The sequence below is a fragment of the Hyla sarda genome, chromosome 6 (genome assembly GCF_029499605.1).
Source record: "Hyla sarda isolate aHylSar1 chromosome 6, aHylSar1.hap1, whole genome shotgun sequence".
In the NCBI taxonomy this organism is placed as follows: Eukaryota; Metazoa; Chordata; class Amphibia; order Anura; family Hylidae; genus Hyla; species Hyla sarda.
In genome coordinates, this window is record NC_079194.1 from 186325685 (window position 1) to 186349276 (window position 23592).

Here is a 23592-nt window from a genome sequence, read left to right on the forward strand (position 1 = left end):
CGCGCTGGAGCCCTGAGGACAGGTAAGAGACATCACCGGAGCACACGGGGCACCGTAAACGGCTATCCGGTGGCAGCTGAAGCAGTCTGCGCTGCCGGATAGCCGTTTATGCGATGGCCCTGACATAAAAAAGAATCGTATGTTGATGCTGCTTTCAACATGCGATGGCCTCTGAGAGGCCATCGCATGTTGAAATTATCGTATGTCGGGGCCATCGTAGGTCGGGGGGTCACTGTACTGGTGTGCACATAGTATTTCAAGTAAAGACTGTTTCCGTTTTTCCAGTCTATCCTTGTTTCTGGATGAAGTTATTTGCACATTACAGCATGGGTACCACAGTACTAGGAGACCACATCAGAGTGTACCTCAGGGTCAAGGACTACCTTTTTGTGCATATTGGATCCAGGTTGTTCCTTTGACTCTGTACAATACATTCTATTTTCTTACCCCTCCTATGAAATATGGAATATTTGTTTGCTCTTCGGGAACAGTCATCTGATTCCACACCCACTCTCTCTTTACACGTCGGTTGGTCGCAATGTATTGACTTTCTTGGTGTGCAGTCTTTTTAGTACACAGGACCACACAGAAGATGTTGCTGATAACCAGAAGATGAAGGAATAGTAACTTCATCCTAGCTGGATCTTCAGCGCCCTGTAAAAGAAACACAGTGATTATTTACTTGTATATGAAGTATGAGCAGTGTCCTCTGTGCTGATTCATGCATACTATTGCCTCTGTTATTAGCCATTTCATGCTGGTGGGGGGCTAACTGCATAAGGCTCTGCAGGCATTACAGAAGACCATGATGTCTATACGCTCCAGAACAAATGTGATATCCAAAGTATGTGCAATCTTATAATCACTGATATTATTCAGTACACTGTATAATACAGTGTGTTATGCTTGTCAGCATAACTCTGAGAGACAATGTACTTGGCTGTGCTTGAGACAGGGCTAGGTAGGCAGACCCGCTAAGCCTGGAGGCCTTCAGAAAACTACCATGATATCCTATCAGCACCTGATAATTGACCCATCGATCAATTCACAAACTCCTTGCATGCTGTGGTCATGGTTTGACTGTGGCATACAAGGTGGTAAACTATCAAGAGCTGTAAAAAGGTTGCAAACTAGAATAAGGCCTCTAAATGACCAGCTTAAAAAGGATGGATGGGAGGTTGATGGGATTAACAACATTGGCCCGTATTTACTATTGCAAACCCGACATGTTTTGTCGGGTTGTGCACCAGTTTCGGGCGCATTGCACCTGAAATTCTATCTGCGCCAGAATATGCGCTTGAAATTCTGTCTGCGCCTGAATTTGCGCCTGAAATTGCGTCTGAATTGAATAAACCCCAATTAACTCTCCATTTTGCTTAGAAAATTCGAAAAAGGGGTGTGGTCTTCGGGAAAAGGGGCGTGGTCACAGAAAAGGAGCGTGTTCCCGACATTTTCACAAAATCCCAACATATTTACTAAAGTTTCCACATAAAATGTGGTGGATTTGAGCTGAGGAAAACCCGACAGATCAGAGCATGTGTAAAAAAAGCAAAGTGTAGGGAAAGTGGAAACTGTAGGGAAATCTTAGTAAATACCGTGGAAAATAAATTGTAGGGAATTAAAACCCACAAAGAAACCTACACAACACTCTTAGTAAATAAGGGCCATTATGTTTATTTTTGCAGATGGCACAAAGCCTTGTACTACAATTCAGTCCATGGAAGACTAGGAGGAGAATAGGTGGGTGTCACTTTTAGAGAAGGATTTAGATGTAGACTTTATATTACAGAACAACATGCAATGCCAATAAGCTGCTTCTAAGGCAAGCAGGATATTGTTATGTATATAAAGAGAGATGGACTTGCAGCACATCGGTGAGTTCTGTAATGTGAATCACAAGTAACGCAAATGATCCCACTCCAAAATAAACAGACACCAGGTCAAGCTCTTTAACAAATATAGGTACCAGACCCCCTAAACTAATACACAACAGGCGCCCTATACAGTGGTCCCTCAATGTTGTTACCTGAGGCCATTGTAAGTTAAGGGACCACTGCATAGATCTCCTCTAATTTGTTGGTATGGGCGACAAGAACACTTGGAGACACAAGGGATGTTACATATGGATTTCAGCTATTGCTGTCATATGATTTTCCACATATATTTGTTACATATTAACTATTATTAATTTCTTCATTAATAATGCAGCAGTTGTAAGCTCTAAAAGCAACATCACTATATACAAGCCACTCAATGAAGGCAGAATATGTGTAAGGCTGGGTTCACACCACGTTTTTTGCAATACAGTTCCCTTATACAGAACCATATTGAAAACCGTACAGAACCATATTGAAAACCGTATGCATTGACTCTCCATTGAAAACCGCACGCCAAAAGGTGCATTCAGTTATGTCCATTTTGCATCCTGTTCAGTTTTGCCAGTTTTTTTTCCCATACCCAAAACCAAAGCCTACCACGGTTTTTGGTCCAGGTGAAAAACTGTATTGAAACTTATACTTTAAAATTTTTTTTTTATTGGAGTCAGTGGAAACCGTACAGAACTGTATGTGTGTACGGTTCCATCCGGTTTTCACCATATGATTTTTGACTTTGCACAGTTTTTTTCTTGCAATTTCAATCAAACAAGTGAAACTTTATTTACAATGGAATGAAAAGTTAAAAACGTTTACATTTTTTTTCTTAAAAAACGGATGCAACCGGACATCATTTTTCAAACTGTATATGGTTAAAATTTGTACACAGAGTAAGGCTAGGTTCACATTACGTTTTTGCAATACGGGACCATAATGGTACTCTACGGTTTTAGGTCCGGTGGGAAAACGCATATGGGGCAAAAATGAGCCAACCAGAGTCAGCGTTTCTCTCCGGTTGGCTCATTGAAAAAAATTACATACGGGCCGGTATTACTGAAAACCTAATGTGAACTCAGCCTATCAGAGAATATTGTATCTCCAGTAATATATATCTTGGTTGCTTTTTTCTGTTAAGTTGGCATATCAGGGTGAAGGCAATATGGTGAGCATTATAGTTTTTCCTTCAGGATGTCATCCAGCTTTCCAAGGATCCTGAAGGGCACATGTGCATAACAGATTTTCTGTTGTGGTATCTGGGAAAGCTGGGTCACATGGGAAATGACTTAGCTTTCGCAGATTGATAGTCATGGAGTGATACAAGGGTAGGAGAGAAATGATTAGTCTATTTTCAGGAATCTGGAAAAGTTGGATGATAACTCTGTGTTTGCAATAGATTGCCATTTAGCTTCCCTGGAATAAAGCATCACTAAGAAACCCCTCACACGGATTTTAGGGAAAATAGTGGGAACACTGAGATCTATCTGGTATCTGTTGTGAGTACATACATTGAAATTGATTTACCTTTGTGAGAAATCCCTGGAGAGTATTTACGAAAAATAATGTTGTAGGCGGCCATGAAATTTTTGTTGAAAGACATTTCATTTACAATTCCCAGCGGAGGCTATTAAGCTGAATAAACCTGACTCGTTCATAATAAACCCATCTTCATAAAACGGAAAGAATTGGCTTCTAGATTTTTCCATGCAAGGTTAATGGAAGGTTAAACATGCTCTAATATTGACTGCTTATTACAGTCAATGGGAAAAATTGGTGCAGTTTTATTACTCCTATTACTGTGAGTCAAGAGTAACCCGACAATTAATAAAGCTGCCATTTCCAGAGGTGAGATCTGCGATTCTACATTTATAAAACTCTATATATAAGGCAGATTTTTTCCCCTCCTTACTAATGGATTTATTTGTCTTGATACTCAGGATTTCTTTAATTTCCAGGGAGTATTTTACAGAAAATAAAGATAATATTTGTGATATTTATTCAGTCTGGCAGTAATTCTTTTATTCTCTCTGAGAATATTTATAATATGGGATTTCTCATTGTGGCTCCAAGGTTTTATTATTTTATTCCTTAAAATTTAGCAAGGAGGAATGTTATTAACATCTTAAAAGAGAAAAAAACCCAGCTGTGGCTTTAAAATGTAATTTTCTAGCAGGGTAGTTTTAACATTGAAATAAATAAGGGAACAGAAGGACCACTTAAAGGGGTACTCCAGTGGAAATTTTTTTTTTCAAATAAACTGGTGCCAGAAAGTTAAACAGATTTGTAAATGATTTCTATTTAAAAATGTAATTCTTCCAGTACTTATCAGCTGCTGTATGCTCCAAAGGAAGTTCTTTTATTTTCTGTCTGACCACAGTGCTCTCTGCTGACACCTTTGTCCGTATCAGGAACTATCCAGAGCAGGAGAGGTTTGCTATGGGGATTTGCCCCTAGTCTGGATGGTTCCTGACATGGACAAAGGTAGCAGAGAGCACTGTGGTCAGGCTGAAAAGAACAACTCAACTTCCTCTGGTTCATACAGCAGCTGATAAATACTGGAAGGATTAAGATTTGTTTAATAGAAGTAATTTACAAATCTGTTTAACTTTCTGGAACAAGTTGATTTGAAAATAATAATAATAATAATAATAATAATAAATAATAATAATAATCAAATGTTTTCCACTGGAGTACCCCTTTAAGTGTTACTATATCTTGCACTGGAAAAAGGATTTGCAGTTCAGAAGAGTAATTATACAGTCGTGGCCAAAAGTTCTGAGACTGGTTCTGTTGCCAAAAGTTTTGAGACTGGTTCTGTTGCCAAAAGTTTTGAGTTTGCTGCTTCAGTGTTTTTATATTTATTAGTCAGATGTTTCTTTACTATAGTACAATTCTAAGCACTTCTTAACAATTCTATGGGGGAGATTTATTAAAACCTGTGCAGAGAAAGAGTGGTGCAGTTGCCCATAGCAACCAATCAGATAGCTTCTTTCATTTTCCACAGGCCTTTTGAGGCCTGTGGAAAATGAAAGAAGCAATCTGATTGGTTGCTATGGGCAACTGCACCACTCTTCCTCTGCACAGGTTTTGATAAATCTCCCCCTATGCCACTAGGAACATGATGACTGAGGTGACCACGATCATCACTGCCCAGGCAGTTGCAGCCCTCCCAGGAATCCGGGACACATCCAAGATCCCCAGGTGAGCACAGCTTTAAGACACATATACAGTTGAAGGATGGGCAACGAGGCATCAGAGACTACCAGAGGCAGTGTCTCTGTACTAGGAGATAAGAGCACACATTGGGAGAGGTGTGGCGAGGGAGTGGTGAGACAGGTGAGATTTTTTTTTCTTTCACGGGGCCCAATAGTATATCTGGGCACAGAGAGTGATCTAATACTATATGGCGGCACAGTGGGGTCTAATACTATATGGCGGCACAGTGGGGTCTAATACTATATGGGGCACAGTGGGGTCTAATACTATATGGGGCACAGTGGGGTCTAATACTATATGGGGCACAGTGGGGGTCTAATACTATATGGGGGGCACAAAATGGGGCCTAATATTATATGTGGGCACAAAGAGGGGCTTAATAGTATATGGAGCACAGTGGGGGCCTAATACGCATATGCCCGCTACCTCTACACTAAGCCACTGAGCGTGGCAAAACAAGTTGATGGGGGCAGTGATTTTACTTTTTAAATTGTGTGTTTGCCCTCTGAGTATTAGGGTTAGACTGCATATAATCCTTATGATTCATTAGTGTGTCCATTTGGTGGCCAGATGGCAGACTTTCAGTGAAACTATCTTGTGACAGAGGGTACACACCAGATTTTAAATTATGTGTTTTCCCTATATTTGGTTTTTCACTTTAAATATATTTTTTTCAGTAAAGCTTGTGGTAATGTTATCCTAATAGGTGAATGGGAAGAATGGGCTTCCAGTAACTGCCTACGGTAGTTATTAGCCTTTTAATATTATATGGTAGCTCAGAGGGGTGGGGTTAAAGGGGTACTCCCCTGGAAAACATTTTTTTTTAAATCAACTGGTGCCAGAAAGTTGAACAGATTTGTAAATCACTTCTATTAAAAAATCTCAATCCTTCAAGTACTCCAGCTGCTGTTATGATCCACAGCTAGTTCTTTTCTTTTCTTTTTGAATTCCCTTTCTGGCTGACCACAGTGCTCTCTGCTGACACCTCTGTCCATTTTAGGAACTGTCCAGAGCAGGAGAGGGGATAGGGGATAAGATGTCTTTGGCCGGAATACCCCTTTAAGCTCTGTTTGCATCAGTGCTATAGTTTCCACTTAAATTGATAGTTTAATCTGTCATATAATTGAGTGTGAAGATTCTGATTGACGTATAATGGAGTTCATTGGGTTCCTATCAACATTGTATCGGAGAATTTATATTAAAAATGCGAGTTTGTTTCATATAGGAAATGTGACCCATTGTTAGTTCTCTCTGAAATAAAAACATAAACAATGCCCAATTTATTCAACATGAGAGACTGGGCTCTGGCATTGGGAAGCTTTATACTGGGAAAGCTTTATAGCATTGGGAAGCTTTATACTGGGAAACGTTTAGTGGTGCCATGCTGAGGGTTGCACCACAGTTGCAAGAAACAAAGCACACATAAAAATGGCTGATAGTAGCCTATTTTTTCTTTTCATTAGAATTTATTGCTAAAGGCGCTATGGCTGTGGGAGGACAAATGCATGCACTCTCAAGTATTCTTAATTCAAACTAATGTAATTTTTTAATAAATATAGCAGTATCTTAGATTGGTATGCAGGGCTGGGGACAGCACCAGGCAAACCTGGGTAATCTGTGGAGCCACATTTGAGGTAGGCAGGAAGCCCACTGAGACTACGTTGTCCAAGGGTCCACACAAATCGGGGACGGGGTGTATTTATAAGATTGCTTATGTTACATACAATATCTTCTTAGCTTTGCTGTCTGGAGAACTAAATCTGATTTGGTGCCTTAAAAACAAATGGTTTGTGAAGTGTCGGCCACCTCCATTAATTGTGTGATTCAGGAGTCAGCAGCCCCGTGACATTTACAGATTGAAGGCACCAAATTGCTTTGATCGGAGAGCGATATTACAGCTGCTTTAACGTGAGCTTTTTAATCTACCAAAAACATTGTTTTATATTCAACCAGCAGACACTGGAAATAATGTGCTACAGTGTCCATGTTATCGGAGATAATAGCTGAGCTAAGAGTCTGCACACTCAGCAGTAGGTGGCCGGTGCTGATTTAGGTGTCTTGCAGGAGGTACAAATATATAAATTTAGAACAGTTTATCTAGATGGGTTTAAACACAGATGTATGTAAGAAAAACAATTTCTATGGGTCAAGGCACTCCTTAGGGTAATTAAAAAAGTATTTTAATGTACTTTGTTTATAATTTTTTTTTTGAAGTTTTCTATGTTTTATTTGTGTTTAAAAAAGCTGCAACTAGGTGTCTCCCTACCTGTCCAGAGCACATTTCCCCCATCTCTTGCACAGACAAAGGGGTGTGTGCAGCCTTATCCAACCATAGCTCATCTCACACTGAACTGCTCTGGGCTGGGTGTAGCAGAGTGAAGAAGGAAGTTTTCCCCTGTATGGCTTCACATGATGTCACGCCTGGTGGGTAACGCCCCTTCCCAGTCAGTCTGAGACTGAGCATAAAATACAGAGCAATATCAAGGTAGAGAACTAAAAAATTATAAAAATAAAGGCAGGGGTGGTTTATCATGATGGGGACAGTGACCTGGGAGGATTGTAATATTTAACAAGATCATGAGAGGTACTCTCTAACAAGCTGGGGGTAGTGATGTCACAGTATCTGGTGTGGTCATTGACTATCACTTAATTTGATGTTATCTATCAACTGTAAGGCATCCAAGGTTGCATGAGATGAAGTACCACAAGTTGTTTATGCAGCGGGGAAGGGGGACCAATGAATCCCTAATTTAACCCTTAACTACCCCCCATTTGTGAGGGTCATGTTTTTTTTGTATAAAGTCCCATGCAAATCAATGGGAAATGTATGTTCCCACATAACTTCCGTACGGCTGGAGATATTTCAATACCTGGAACACATATTACGGGTCGGGATATGAGGACGGGATATGAGGTCGGGATAGTAGGTCAGGATAGGAGGTATAGATAGGAGGTCGAGATAGGAGGTTGAGGTAGGAGGTCAAGATAGGAGGTCGAGATATGAGGACGGGATATGAGGACGGGATAGGAGGTTGGGCTAGAAGGTCGGGATAGGAGGACAGGATAGAAGGTCGGGATGGGAGATCGGGATAGGAGGTCAAGATAGGAGGTCGAGATAGGAGGTCAAGATAGGAGGACAGGATATGAGGTTAAGATGGAAGGTTGAGATAGGAGGTCGGAATAGGAGGTCGGGATAGGAGGTCGAGATAGGAGGTCGAGATAGGAGGATGGGATAGGAGGTCGGGATAGGAGGACGGGATAGGAGGTCGGGATAGGAGGACAGGATAGGAGGTCGGGATAGGAGGTTGGGATAGGAGGTTGGGATAGGAGGACGGGATAGGAGGTTGCGATATGGGGTTGGGATATGACAATAACATATGAGGACAGATATGAAGTCAAAGCTTCCTCTGTTGATTTTCCTCCACAACAAGGATTAGGAAGGAAAAACCGAGCAAAGCCGGGTACTCAGCTAGTCTATATATATAAAGCTCAATGTGTGTGTATGTGTTCCAGCATCACTTCCAAACCGCTAAAGATATTAACATGAAACTTGGCACACATGTTACTTATATGTCAACAACAAAATAGGATAGGTAATTTAACCCTTACCCACCCACATTTGCGAGAGTCATTATTTTTATTTATAGTCCCATACAAGTCTATGGGAAATATATGTTACTGCATAACTTCCAAACAGCTGGAGATATTTTGATAATACTTGGTCACATGCTATTTATATGTCAAATAAAAATATATAATAGTTAAATTAACCCCTAAGCTGCCCCCATATGTGAAGGATGGGGTTTTAGTTTCAAGTCCCATGCAATTATATAGGACTTCTGGTGCCTTACTCCACAAGCTCCGCTCTACTTCTGGTGAATGCATCAGTCTGGCTGCATGCCATGTCCCATCTCGCAAAGACATGCCCACCTTTTAAGCCACACCCTTTTATTTTCAGTTTACAATATCTTTATCACAACACAGCCCCACTTGAGGACGGGATATGAGGATTAGAAATGAGGATTAGCTATGAGGATGGGATAGGAGGTCGAGATATGAGGTTGGGATATGAGGTCGGGATATGAGGTCAGGATATGAGGATGGGATATGAGGACGGGATATGGAGACGGGATATGAGGTCGGGATATAGGGACAGGATATAGGGACAGGATATGAGGATGGGATATGAGGTTGGGATATGAGGACAGGGTATAGGGATGGGATATGAGGACATGATATGAGGACAGGATATGGGGACAGGATATGAGGTCGAGATAGGAGAACAAAATTTGGGGACAAGATATGAGGTCGGAATATGAGGGGGGGATTTGGGGTCGGGATATTAGGAGGAGATATGGGGTCAGGATTTAGGGACGGGATATGAGGACAAAAATTTCCTCCTTTGCTGCTTTTCCTCCCCCACAAGGATTAGGTAGGAAAAACCAGACAGCTCCGGGTACTCAGCTAGTCCACAATAAATAATCATGTTTGATATGATGCAGATAAGACATTTGGAAGTCACATCAGCATTGAGAAATATGGCAGTGCCAAAAATATATTTAATCTGATTCTCTGCTCTGAAGGACTTGGAATGTCCACAGATGCTCATGAACTACAAAGGGGACTATGTTGTACTATGGCAGACTCCCCTGATTACTGCAGCTGGACCCGTGGAAACCAGTTTTTGTTTTTACACTAATTAAAATAATAATACTTATTCTTTATTTATATAGCACACATAGATTCCGCAGCATTGTACACTCAAATTGGTCCCTGTCCCCACTGGGGCTCACAATCTAAATTCACCAATAAGTATGAATTGTGATAAGGAGAGGAGCACCAGGCACTGTCTACTCGACTATAGGTCAAATTGTCCTGTCCGGACTATCCGGGGTATGTAACCTGCTGTACTGGGTGCTATGGGGAGCGTCTACGTCTGATAAAGAACAAAGTCTTTCATACAGCATCAAAGAAGGAATGAAGATAGACGGACGACTCACCCAGGTAGCAAAAATTCTTCTTTATTCAGAGCTTACAGCATAAAATAACAGCAGGTACAGGGGGGTCTGTCAGCAGGAAAGCAGGGCTGTGGAGTGCAACGACCGTATCGCTTTGGACTGAAGCATCTGGAGGCCGGAAGAAGCTTCAGTGAGAAGCGATACGGTCGTTGCACTCCACAGCCCTGCGTTCCTGCTGACAGACCCCCCTGTACCTGCTGTTATTTTATGCTGCAAACTCTGAATAAAGAAGAATTTTTGCTACCTGGGTGAGTCGTCCGTCTATCTTCATTCCTTCTTTGATCACCTATAAGTATGTTTTGAAATGTGGGGGAAAACCAGAGTATCTAGAAAAAAACCTATGCAAACACAAGGGGCTTTCATTGGTTTCAATTGACACATGTCGTTTTTCCACTCTGCTGCTTGCACTGTTTAGTAAGGTAGAGGCCCCAGAATATCCGAATAGAAATAAAGGGAAATTTAAAGAGTTTTATTGGTTTAGAGAAAAAACAAATGTGCCTCTTTCTATCTATGGGGGACCCAGCCAGCCTATCTCTTTTACTGTTGATTTCAATGGCAGCCATGTATTGCATTATTTCCCCTGCTGTGGCATTGCAGGATATTTGAAGGGGTACTCCACCCCTAGACATCTTATCCCCTATTCAAAGGATAGGGGATAAGATATCTGATGACGGGGGTCACCTCGCTGGGAACCCCTGCAATTTCCCTCCTGAACCTGGCTTTCGTTTAGAGCATCAGGTGCAGCACCGGAGGCTAGTGATGTCACGGCCACTCCCCACTCGTGACATCATGGCCAAGCCCCCTCAATGCAAGTCTGCCGTAACGCCCCCTACCATCGCATTGAGGGGGCGTGGGTGTGACATCCCCAGCGGGGCGTGAAATCAAGAGCCTCTGCCACGCATTGCCAGTCATCTGGCACAGAACAAAGTTCGCTCCGTGTGCCAGATGTCTGGGTGCCACAGCAGAGATCGCGGGGGTCCCCAGTGGCGGGGCTTCCGCGATCAGACATCTTATCCCCTATCCTTTGGATAGCAGATATGATGTCTAGGGGTGAAGTACCCCATTAAACACTTGCTCAAAGTTTTATTACAGCTGAATACTGTACATTCTTGAAGAAGGCCTCTCTGCAATCAGTTTTAGAGGGATCCTTATGACACACATGGACAACCATTTTAAACACAACCAGCCCTTTAAATATCTCAGCTCACCCTGAATGTTCACTTTTACTAAAATTTGTCAATTTTTTAAGCATCTTCGGTAAATCTCTGCTTAGACATAGTACAAGTGGCTAGACATTTATAGGTAAAGGTTGCTTTGATTATATGCTACAAAAATGTTCAGTTCTTCAATAAAAATGTGCTAAAAGGTCAACAAAGCATATGAAAAGCATTGTGATTTTATGAGTTCTTCATCTAGTAATGAGCTGTTTTATATAGAACAGTAAAACAATAGGTGTCTGAAATAAAACGAGAGTGTGCATTGCTTCCCGATGAGTGCTGGTGATACTCGCACTGTTGGGGGTTACTGGAGAGGTGAAAGCACGTCTTTTGCGCTGTTGTTTCCTGCCGCTGTTCTGTAAGATATGAAGGAGTGGGAGGAGAACTGGCAGGATTTCAGCGCTCTATAATTACGCTAAGTGAAATTTTCCTATGAGCATTAGGTAATCCAGGACATTTTCTTCAGTGTGACTGCTAATTTCAGCGGCAAAGATAATTCTCTGAAGAAATTCTCCTCTCTCAGCTATTATACAGTCTGTGCTTAATAGGATTCACCTTTTAATTACTGTTCTGAACCTGAAATGTTAAATATGATGCAGAGTTATCAATCAATTCAGTTACTATGTTACTATGACAGCGGAAGTGCACTTCATATGCATTTGCATAGGAAAAGAGAGCTTTGCTTTTATATTATGATAATCTAAAACAAGTGTTCATACAAAAAATTAGGCAAATGTCTGCAAAAACGTAGGGATCCCATTTTTGAGCTTGCCACCAGACCTCTCAGCGTATATCCTTTCCTGATCCCTTGAATGCCTTTCTATATTTAAATAGATAGGGTTGTTAAAGAAGTTGTCTATTTGTTAAAAAGGTCCCTTGACAAAACATTGAAATAAAGTGGCAGCAGTGACATTCAAAATGTCTCCTTTTTTCCTTCCACAAAAATGTCAGCCCAAAAGTCTGTCACTGTGGATGGCACAGCTATTTTAGATTGAAGATTGTCGGGTTGTGCACCAGAAATTCCATCTGCGCCAGAATGTGCGCCAGAATTGAAAAAAAAAACTAACTCTCGACTAACTAACTATTTTATTGAGAAAACCCAAAAAGGGGCTTGACCGTCTGGAAAAGTGGGCATGGCCGCTGAAAAGAGTGCGTGTTCCTGACATTTTCACAAAAACCCAACATATTTACTAAGGCTTCCACAGAAAATGTGGTGGATTTGACCTGAGGAAAACCCTACAGATCAGAGCGTAAAAAAAAGCAAAATGTAGGGAAAGTGGAAAATGTAGGGAAACCTTAATAAATACCGTGGAAAAAAAATTGTAGGGTATTAAAACCCACAGAAGAAAACAACACTCCACTCTTAGTAAATCCGGGCCAATATCTGTTCTTTGGTGAATGAAAAAGAGATAAAATTAGATGAAAGATATAAAATACATAAGCATTTCAAGGAGGATTTTGTGGATGAGAGTAAATAGACAACCATCGTTTTGTCAATTAACATTGTGATGCAATAGTCAAGGTAGGAAATGAATAGGGCCTAAAATAAGGGTGTAATTCAATCAGCTATGTGATGTGCTAGTAATGAAGGGACCAGCTCTTATCTAATGCCTCAGTGTATTAATATCCTAAGATATCTGATTTTGTAATTATATTTTCCAAATGACTTGCTATCACATTTCATCTCCTGTTTTACATACTGCTGTGTGTGCCGTCTAACATTGCGCCGTCTGCTTCTTAATAAGATGCAAATGGAAGGTGTGGAATATGTAGATTAATTAAAATAAAGCCTGGCTAATTAACGGCCAATCAGAGGGGTCTGGGGTTGTGATTAAGATGCGAGTAGTTCAGATATGGGACTGGGAGAAAACATTTTAAAACTCACATTATCATTTCCTATTTTCATTCATTTGCATCTTATTAAAATGGTTTAAGTGCCGCATCCCAATCACTAATGATATGTTTAGAATGGCGGGAAGTTTGTTCAGCCTCCTATAACAAATACGGATGGAAACTACAATCCACCTGTTATTGGTTAATTCAATATTATTTTCCATCTTAAAATATTAAATTATTTATTGTTCCCAGGACTCCATTTACTTCTAAAATGTTCCCAGTTTCTAAACTTTATATGTAATTTTTAGCACCAAATATGTCCATAGTTGTTTTTCTACCTTATCCTATCAGGAAAAGCCTTGTTGATATATACCCTGTAAGGGCACAAAAACATCATACAGAACACCCCTTTAAACCAGAGCAAAGAGCCACTAATAAGCACTCTGGTGCACTAGGGGTGTCCATGTTTTCACCTAAAGGTGGCCATCTAATAGCCCAATTGCTCCAGTGGAGCTCATCAGATGATGCCTTCTCCTCCTTTGCAAATTAAACTGTTTGCTAGGAGCCTAGCTAGGGCTTTTTGTATGATTGGGGTTTCATCAGAAACATATAATCAGAAAATGACCTATTGTTTAACTGTTTTTATGTTATACATGTTTATCTTGGTAATGTTTTTTTTATGTATTCATTTTCCATTTTGCAATCTCTATTTTATAATAATCCTGAAATCTTGCAATTTCTATTCTGGCCACTAGGGCAAAAACTAAACTGAGATTTCCTGTTCTATACATATTATTTCCTAGTAATGCCTTTCTTCTCAAGAGCAGAGAGAAAGGTGACACCAGTAGAGAGATAACACTGGATCCACCACCATTTACTGTGATCAGCATCCAACACTACCTGTGGAATGACCCCTATAAAGGTCAATTGAATGGGAGAGGTCCTGTCTATTGCTGTCTATGGTACATGGGTCCTGCTGTAAAGCATATCACTAAATGTTGTTAGAACCAGGCTCAGGCAAGATGGCAGCCCCCATAAAAATTCTAATTAGAAAATAGAAACAGATTAGAAAAAAATAATAGGGTTCAATATCTATCTCAAACCAGGAAAAAAATCTAGATGACACATTTCCCTTAAACACCACTTGATGTTTCATTATTTATTGCATTGCATATCCAAAGGGATATGGCATACATGTTTGCCAAGTCCTTCATTCAGTCAGTTAATCAGTCTTGATTTAGGTGTATATCAGCTGATAGGTGAGTCCCAGTGGTCCCTCTGTCTAGTCCCACCTTGACTTCTCAATAATCGGGCATATTAATTCAGCTCACCATAGACCCCCCAAACCCAGTTGGGCCTGGCGTCTTCCCAGGTTCGCCTGGTACTGATGCCGGCCCTGAGTACAGTCCTTGGCATAGTTGACTTAATGTTCATCAATTCGAATAAGGTTAACACCCCACATAGAGCTTGTATGGCATTTCTATGTATTAACATTCCACTGCTAGTCCTTGCTTAGTAATTGCAGAAAATCCTTTGTTAGATCCGTGAGACACACTATATATAGAGTATGAGGTGGTGCTCTACTTGTGAAGTCATACATATACGGAAAAGTAGAATGAAATAGTGGCACTCACCGGGACTCTTGAAGAACATTTACCTTTATTCAATCAATCCATAAGGATAAAAAACATCCTAGCTTGTTTTTATCCTTATGAATTGATTAAAGGGGTACTCCGGCGCTAAGACATCTTATCATACATATACGGAACAGTAGAATGAAATAGTGGCACTCACCGGGACTCTTGAAGAACATTTACCTTTATTCAATCAATCCATAAGGATAAAAAACATCCTAGCTTGTTTTTATCCTTATGAATTGATTAAAGGGGTACTCCAGCACTAAGACATCTTATCCCCTATCCAAAGGATAGGGGATAAGATGCCTGATCGCGGGGGTCCCGCCACTGGGGACCCCCATGATCTTCCACGCCGCACCCCATTAGAATCAGCCCCCGGAGAGTGCTCGTTCCGGGGGCTGATTCTAACGGGTGCGGCATGGAAGATCACAGGGGGTCCCCAGCGGCGGGACCCCCACAATCAGGCATTTTATCGCCGGAGTACCCCTTTCAATAAAGATATATGTTCTTCAAGAATTCCAGTGAGTGCCACTATTTCATTCTACTGTAACCGACTATGTATTAACTATATATGTGTTTTTGAGTCATTCAGTTCTCTGCTCATAACTCTGTTGGAAGATGTTGATGTACAAAGCCTAGAAAAACTGTGGAAAGAACATGGACAAAGCTATGTATTATAGTCATCTTGTGGCAGTCTAATGTATTTTATGCCACACGATAACCTAAAATCAGCATTAATAGCTAAGCTAAGGCTAATGCCTGTAGGTATGGCCAAATTCTGACCCCTCTTTCTTCGATCCAGAGAAGCAATAAAAGTTGTCTTCACTCTAAGCGGTTGCTAGGTAACAGCACAGAAAACCAGGATAAATGGTTATTTGTACATGGAAGGAAAACTAAAAGCAGGCCTAATTTTATCAGTTGGAAAACAAATGCTTAATGTAACCGCAAAGCTATTTTCTAAAAGGACAGCTGCTTTAAGTGATTGCAGGTTTGCATTATTTTATGAATATTATTATTTTCACAAGTGCAATGGGAAATAAACTAGACAGCTATTCTAAATCACTTGAATAAGCACAACAAAACTAATCTCTGCCAACCTATGAATCAATTAGCGGACGCAATTTCGGATAAAAGCACGCACCTATTGGAATATTATACGAGGGTACCAGTATGGCTTGTAAGCTATACAACTAATTTTATGGGATCTCACAATGCCATCTGTCTCTGGAGACAGATGTTCACACATACTATTAGAGGGCTGCTGCATAATGAGGTCAGTCCAAATGATATCCTAGGTTATTCTGTATGCACATCATGCACCGCAGCAGGTGCTCAACTCTTTAAACAGTTTCCAGTATTTCAGGATTCGGCACAAGAAAATGAATTCCTTACACCTCATACAAATTGTCACTTTAAAGCGGTACTTTAGGATATAAAAACTCCCCCCCCGGATCTCTTGTACAGGCCCCGGATCCTTCTCTAAATGGAGCATGCCAACCACTAAAACGAGGGCCGACCACCAAAACGAGGGCCGACATGCCCCCTCAGTGCAGCTCTATGGGAGTGCTGGAGATTGAAGAGTGCAGCGCTCCGCCTCTCCCATAGAGCTGCATTGAGAGGGCAGTTTGTATGAGGTGTTCATTTTCCGAACAAGCCTCATTCAGGAGGAGAGCAGAAGATTCGTCAGGAGATTGTGCGGGTGGCCCAGCGGTCGGACCCCCTGCGATCCCTAGGTTAGGGGATACGTTTTTGTATCCCGGATTACTCCTTTAAGGCTACCATTTTTAAAAGCTATATGATGGAATTATTGTTCTCATGGAAGTACCATATGGCAACATAAACAATGGCCATGGGTTTGATATATGGATCTATAGGGGCTTCAAGTGCTGTTGTATTGGTTCTGTGCACTCATCATTTTACTGTGTGTCCCCAGTTATAGTTGATCAGCATTATGTATAGTTTTAAGCCCCATGTTTTACGCAAAATATTGGCGAAGGCACATGGAGGTTCTGGAACTGTATGTACTATGTGTATCACTGTATGGTGGTCTGTAGGGTGCTTTCCTCTAGAAGCCCTGTTTCCATGGGAGAATAGCTTCACAATACAGAAAACAAAGGAGACATCAGAGGACATGAGAGCTCCATAGGTAGGATAGAGCATTATGACTCCATGAACTTAAAGGTATACATAGCTGTAAAACACTTGTGTGCGTAAACTTAGCCTAACCCTAACAGAAGCATAATAAATATTTTTAACCATTACTTTATGGCTGAAAGTTGCCTAAAAGCAATAATACCTCCCACCACCTTTATTACTTTTTCAATATAAACCATGTCCCTTAAATTTCCCCAGACTCTTCTCTGCCAGGTTATATTTTTTGTTCTATGTAATCTTATAGTTTAGATAATCCGGAACAATTTAGAATCCTTTCTTACTTTGTACATAATGTTGTTAACAAAACAGAGCATATTGTGACAAAATAGGCAATCATTTTTAGAAACATATGGTCATAATACTTCAGAGGATGCCCAGCTGATAGGAATGCCGTGAGTCACAAAAGGTTAATACTTCAAGCAGATGAAAGTGCAGTGAGTCAGAAGGAAATAACTGAGGCAGGGAGTCAAGTCCCTGGACATTAGGGGGTCCTAGTCTTGGGTTATTTCCTTAAGCATCATGTCACAAAAATTCTTACTTGAGGATATAATTCAAGGAAAGTCAATACAATGGATCCTGACGATGAAAAGTAGAGGGTGGGCTGGAAACGGAGAGATTTTATATGCTAAGGAATTTCTGATATGAAAAGAAAAACAGAACTAAAACAGAACAAGTAATACAGTCTAAGTATGTCTACATTCTTCTCTAAGCAGTGAAACAAAACCAATCACATCAAAATATTCATTAAAATGTAACGGTCTAATATTGGTCTGTGGACAAAGTGTAGTCATAGCTGAGGTTTCCAGCATGGTCTTTGGCTAATATATATGCCATGGAGATCACCTTTACTAATGGTGTAGAATAGTGGTCCAGACAGACTTCTATTGCTACGACTTATAACTGCCAATCTTGCCAAGAATTGTCTGGCTTGCTCTCTAGCATGCTTAGAACAGAAAGGGCCCGTTTGCAAAAATTTTAATTGCCCCCCCCTGAAAATTCTCATTTTTTCATTTTTCACTTTGCAGTGGTCAGGGATTTATTAAGTGCGAAAGTCCCACAAAAAGTCGCAACCCCTCAAAAACTCAGTTAATGCAAGCCAGCTCGGACCTGGCTTACAAAACAGCTTTTGAGAGAAAAATTTTATATTTCCCACTGCCAGCCATGGTCACAGCTTCAGTGGGAAATAAGATATTACAGCTAGAGATTAGCGAACTTACAGTAAATTCGATTCATCACAAACTTCTCGGCTCGGCGGTTGCTGACTTTTCCTGCATAAATTAGTTCAGCTTTCTGGTGCTCCGGTGGGCTGGAAAAGGTGGATACAGTCCTAGGAAAGAGTCTCCTAGGACTGTATCCACCTTTTCCAGCCCACGGGAGCACCTGAAAGCTGAACTAATTTATGCAGGAAAAGTCATCAACTGCCGAGCTGAGAAGTTCGTGATGAATCGAATTTACTGTAAGTTCGCTCATCTCTAATTACAGCTGTACAAAGGAGCCCAGGCTGGCATCACTCTGCAGCTGCCCCGACTCATATTTTCTCCCGCTACCCTCACTTCTAATGATGGGGACACTGCTGTCACTGGACCCGACGGGAAATATGAAATTACAGTGAATTTCTTATCACCACCAGCCAGGGACGGAGCGCATTACCGCCCGTTCCCTGGCTTGCTTGTCACCTGTTGCGCTGCACGACTACAACTCCCAGCATGCCCTTACAGTAAGGACATGTTTGGAGTTGTAGTTGTGCGGGAGAGTGACAAGCTTGTTACCTGGCCCCACCGCACAATTACAACTCCCAGCATGCCCTTACAGTAAGGACATGCTGGGAGTTGTAGTTGTGCGGGAGAGTGACAAGCGTGTTACCTGCCCCCGCCACACAATTACAACTCCCAGCATGCCCTTACTGAGTTGTAGTTGTGGGGTGCGGGCGAGTTACAGTAAGGACATACTGGGAGTTGTAGTTGTGCAGTGCGGGCAAGTGACAAGCTTGTTACCCGCCCTGCCACACAACTACTCCCAGTATGTCCTTACTGTAAAGGCATGCTGGGAGTTCTAGTCCTGCAGCGGTAGGCAGGTGACAAGCTTGTCACTCGCCTGCACATCTCCCGTACCGCACGACTACAACTCCCAGCATGTCCTTACTGTAAGCGCATGCTGGGAGTTGTATTCGCGGCACGGGAGATGTGCAAGCAAGTGACAAGAAATGTATTAACTTATTTTTCGTGTTTTTCTTCTCATTTCAGATTTTGTGTATCCTGTGGACTCCTTCGGATTTTGTGGACTACATCGATAACCAGCGTTTTTTTTCTTTTTTTACTGTTAATAAAATGGTTAATGAGGGCTTGTAGGAGAGTGTTTTTTTGTAATAAATTATTTTTAAATGTGTTGTGTTTTTTCATTTTTTATTTACTTAACAGGCTTAGTAGTGGAAGTCATCTTATAGACGGAATCCATTACTTTGCCAAGGCTTAGCGTTAGCCACAAAAACAGCTAGCGCTAACCCCCCAATTATTACCCTGGTACCCACCACCACAGGGGTGCCGGGAAGAGTTGGTACCAACAGGCCCAGAGCGTCAAAAATGGTGCTCCTCGGCTTAGGCGGTAACAGGCTGGTGTTATTTAGGCTGGGGAGGTCCAGTAACAATGGTCCTTGCCCACCCTGGTAACATCAGGCTGTTGCTGCTTGGTTGGTATTTGTCTGAGAATAAAAACAGAGGGGTCCCAATGCATTTATTTAATTATTTATGCAAAAAAAAAAAGCATAGGGTCCCCCTATTTTTATGTGTACATTTAGGGTATGTTCACACTGCGGAATTTTGGGAGTGGAATTCTGCACAGTGAACGTTACCATCAGTGTGAAAGGGTCTTCCGCGAAACCCGTTCACACTGCGGAATTACAGCGGCGGACAATTCTGCAGCTGAAATTGTTCTGCGCAAAGTAAGAACATGTTCATTCTTTGCACAGAATGGCGACGGCGCAGTGCCGCGCGGTCCTACCGCTGAAGTATTTTTGGTGGCGGCCGCCAGACAGAATAAACACACACACACACATATATATATATATATATATATATATATATATCGCAAATTTTTTTCAAAGCTGCAAAGTGGTGTTCTGACGTAATTTATTGATTTTTGCTTGTGTGCTAAAAAATGGTATTCAAAAGCGATCTATTGGTTTTTGCTTATGTAAGCCAAATTTATCAACCCCTTGTGATAGTATAATAAATGTCATACATAAGCAAAACTAAAGCAAAAAAAAAAAAAAAAAGCCTACAGAACTCGCTTACCAAAGCAATGATGATAAATATCCCAGATAGGGGGCAATTTATTAATCTTTTTTTTACTTGTTTTTGGTCTAAGTTGCGTGTTTTTGTGATTTATTATTTTTTGGGATTCTTGCATTTTTTTTAACTTACAATATACCGTATTTTTCGTCCTATAGGACGCACCAGCGTATAAGACGCACCCAATTTTTAGGGGCAAAATCTAAAAAAATTAAGATTTTGAACCCAATAGTGGTCTTCAACCTGCGGACCTCCAGATGTTGCAAAACTACAACTCCCAGCATGCCCGGACAGCCATTGGCTGTCCGGGCATGCTGGGAGTTGTAGTTATGCAACATCTGGAGGTCCGCAGATTGAAGACCACTGCAGGAGGAGGTAATACTCACGTGTCCCCGCCGCTCAGGACCCGTCACCGCTGCCCTGGATGTTGCTCCAGCGCTGTCGCCGTGTCCCCGTTGCTCCCGAACGTCTCTGCTGCCGGCCGGGTATTCTCGCTCTCCGTCACCGCCATCACGTCGTTACGCACGCTGACGCACGTACGCGACGACGTGATGACGAGGAAGGAGAGCGCCGGCCATACAGGAAATCCCTGAACGGAAAAGACACCGAGGAGGCAGGTAAGGTCCCTCCCGGTGTCCTGTAAGCACTAACCCGGCTATTCAGTCAGGCTGTTCGGGACCGCCGCGGTGAAATTGCGGCGGTCCCGAACAGCCCGACTGAACAGCCGGGTTAGTGTCACTTTCCCTTCAGATACGGCGGTCAGCTTTGATCGCTGCGTCTGAAGGGTTAATACAGGGCATCACCGCGATCGGTGATGTCCTGTATTAGCCGCGGGTCCCGGCCGTTGATGGCCGCATGGACCGCCGCGATAGGGGTGTATTCGCCGTATAAGACGCACCGACTTTTTCCCCCCAGTTTTGGGGAAGAAAAAGTGCATCTTATACGGCGAAAAATACGGTAAGTGATTTCTGAAGACTTGTCTATGTAGGCCATTTTTAAATGCAGTGGTCATTAATTTATCATTTGCGATTGAAAAAAAAAAAAAGAAATACACAAAATTACAACACAATCGTTGGAAAAAAACATAGACCACCATCATTGCTGCTCTAGAAATGGTGTTGTGACGTTATTTTGTTACTTTTGGTGCTCTTGCACATTATTTATCACACACACGATAAATTATGCGCGTCTGCCAAACAATCTGCAACAAAAGTGACTTTAAAAATGACATACAAAACAAATGAGTGGTAAATCTTCCCCCCAAAAAGTTTCAAACATAGCACCATTCTTCAACACGATTTCATAGGTGTTTTACCTGCATAAAGCATATACCATTGGCCATAACAGTCAGTGATAAATGTCTGGAATAACCCAGACTTTTACCTCAACAGTGGAAACAGTTTTAAATGGTGTATGACTTATGAGATACACCTAAAAATAACGATCCCAAAACTGGTGGTCATCATACACTCGATTCCCCATTCTTCCTTCCTCAGTGTCTGCCGCTGGTAAGTACATTTACAGACATTTGGCTCCTACAATTGTTTTTACAGAAACTTTCAGGCTCCAGAATTCTTTTACTGGTTTACTATTCAGCATTTCATGGTTTCAGTACAATTTTGCACGTGAATTGTCAGCCTACAGCTATTACTAATGTGTGAGGTAAAACTCTAAGCAATATGGTATTATGCAGATTGAATTCAATGTACTCCACATGTTTCTATTCATTTCATTCTTATATAACTGTTCAGATGTAATACTTTGTAACACACCTTGTAGCTGATCTCAGGTGCTAAGGCTGCAGGTTGTGGATGCTTAAAGGAGTATTCCGGCTAAAACCTTTTTTCTTTTAAATCAACTGGTGGCAGAAAGTTAAACATGTTTGTAAATTAAAAAAAAAGAAAAACTATGTGGATGTGTGCAGCTCACAACTATTACGCACCGAGGTCAATCAGGGCAAGCAACTATACCTTAATTGCTAAGAAAAGGGAAACCAAAAAAATACAATGTAGCCCGGACCTTCTAGATGAGTATAAATGGATATACAAGGATCGTGCTTCAATAATAATTGTCATTTATTTATAAAAATAAAATTTCATCACTTCTCACAGGGCCCTTGTGAGAAGAGCATACATAAAAAAGGTATTAGGCAATAGTATTAAAATTAAACACTTGGCATAGAGTATAGAATAATAGAATAAAATAGCTGGGTAAGAGCTGTACCATACAGATATATTAGAAAGTTTAGGGTAAATATGTCCCTTTTCTTTAGGATACAGTGACAGACAGTCTGTATTGATAGTAATTGTTACCGGTCTGTCGGTTGTGGCTCAGGCGGTGGATGTTGCTCCCGCAATAGATAAGTGTCCGTAGTATATACAGTCCACTGTATGTTGCCTCCAATTGTGAGCCTGATCCAGTAAGGTCTGAGCGTGGTGGCAGTCGCTGTCGGATAAGGCGCTGGCAGGCGCCAAAGATCGTGATGGTGTCCGGGGACTGCTGGCGCTAGCGTGCGCTAAAGTTGGTATTCCTCACCGCTTCATTAGTTGGAAAACAGGACCATGTACTGGAAGGCTGGAGGTTCACCTCGTGGTGCCGGCGTCTGACATCAGAGCCGGGATGGTTACAGCAGGATAGTTGCACCGGGATGATTGCGCCGGGATGGATCCGAACTGCTGGACCGGGTGAATAGCAGAGCGTGAGCACAACTGGTGGTACAGTTCATAGAATGTAACTGGCCATAGAATTTGGGCACAGTTTTAATACTGCTATGCCAGTAGATAAAGACTAGACGCGTTTCAGGGTTGTATGGTATAACCCTTTCCTCAGTAGTCATGACTGATTTGAACCCAAGTCCCCAGCACTGCAAGGCAGCAGTGCTAACCACTGAGCCCCCATGCTGCCCTTAGCATACATCTGCTATGCATCTGCTATGCATCTGCTATGCATCTGCTATGCATGGTTGCTAAAATGGACAGAGATGTCAGTAGAGAGCACTGTACTCGTGATGTCATCAGTGTTCCAAAAAGAAAGGAATTTCTTCTGGAGCATTCAGCAGCTAATAAGTACTGGAAGGATTAAGATTTTTTAATAGAAGTAATTTACAAATATGTTTAACTTTCTGCCACCAGTTGATTTAAAAGAATAAAGGTTTTCACCGGAGTACCCCTTTAAGTCACTATCCAGTCAGACCTTATTTCTAATCTAAAGTATTATGGTGCTGGCACAGGAGAATAAAGACAGTCTCCGTACATACATTTCTCTGTAATGGCTATGTAGCTGAGCCCACACAATCCTTTGTAAGAGCAGGCTATAATGCATGGTCAGGCACCTACTGAATTCGTTGGGATCAGAGA

At 41.6% G+C, this 23592-nt stretch overlaps 1 protein-coding gene across 1 annotated transcript in view; it reads right to left on the bottom strand.

Annotated features, from left to right (window-relative positions):
• The window catches only part of CDH5 (cadherin 5), an 81008-nt gene that overhangs the window by 44923 nt on the left and 12493 nt on the right, over positions 1 to 23592 (bottom strand). Inside the window, exon 2 of the mRNA XM_056528399.1 lies at positions 448 to 654. Coding sequence (XP_056384374.1) covers positions 448 to 633 — 186 coding nt within the window. The 5' untranslated portion in view covers positions 634 to 654. The remainder of the gene's footprint in view (positions 1 to 447; positions 655 to 23592) is intronic.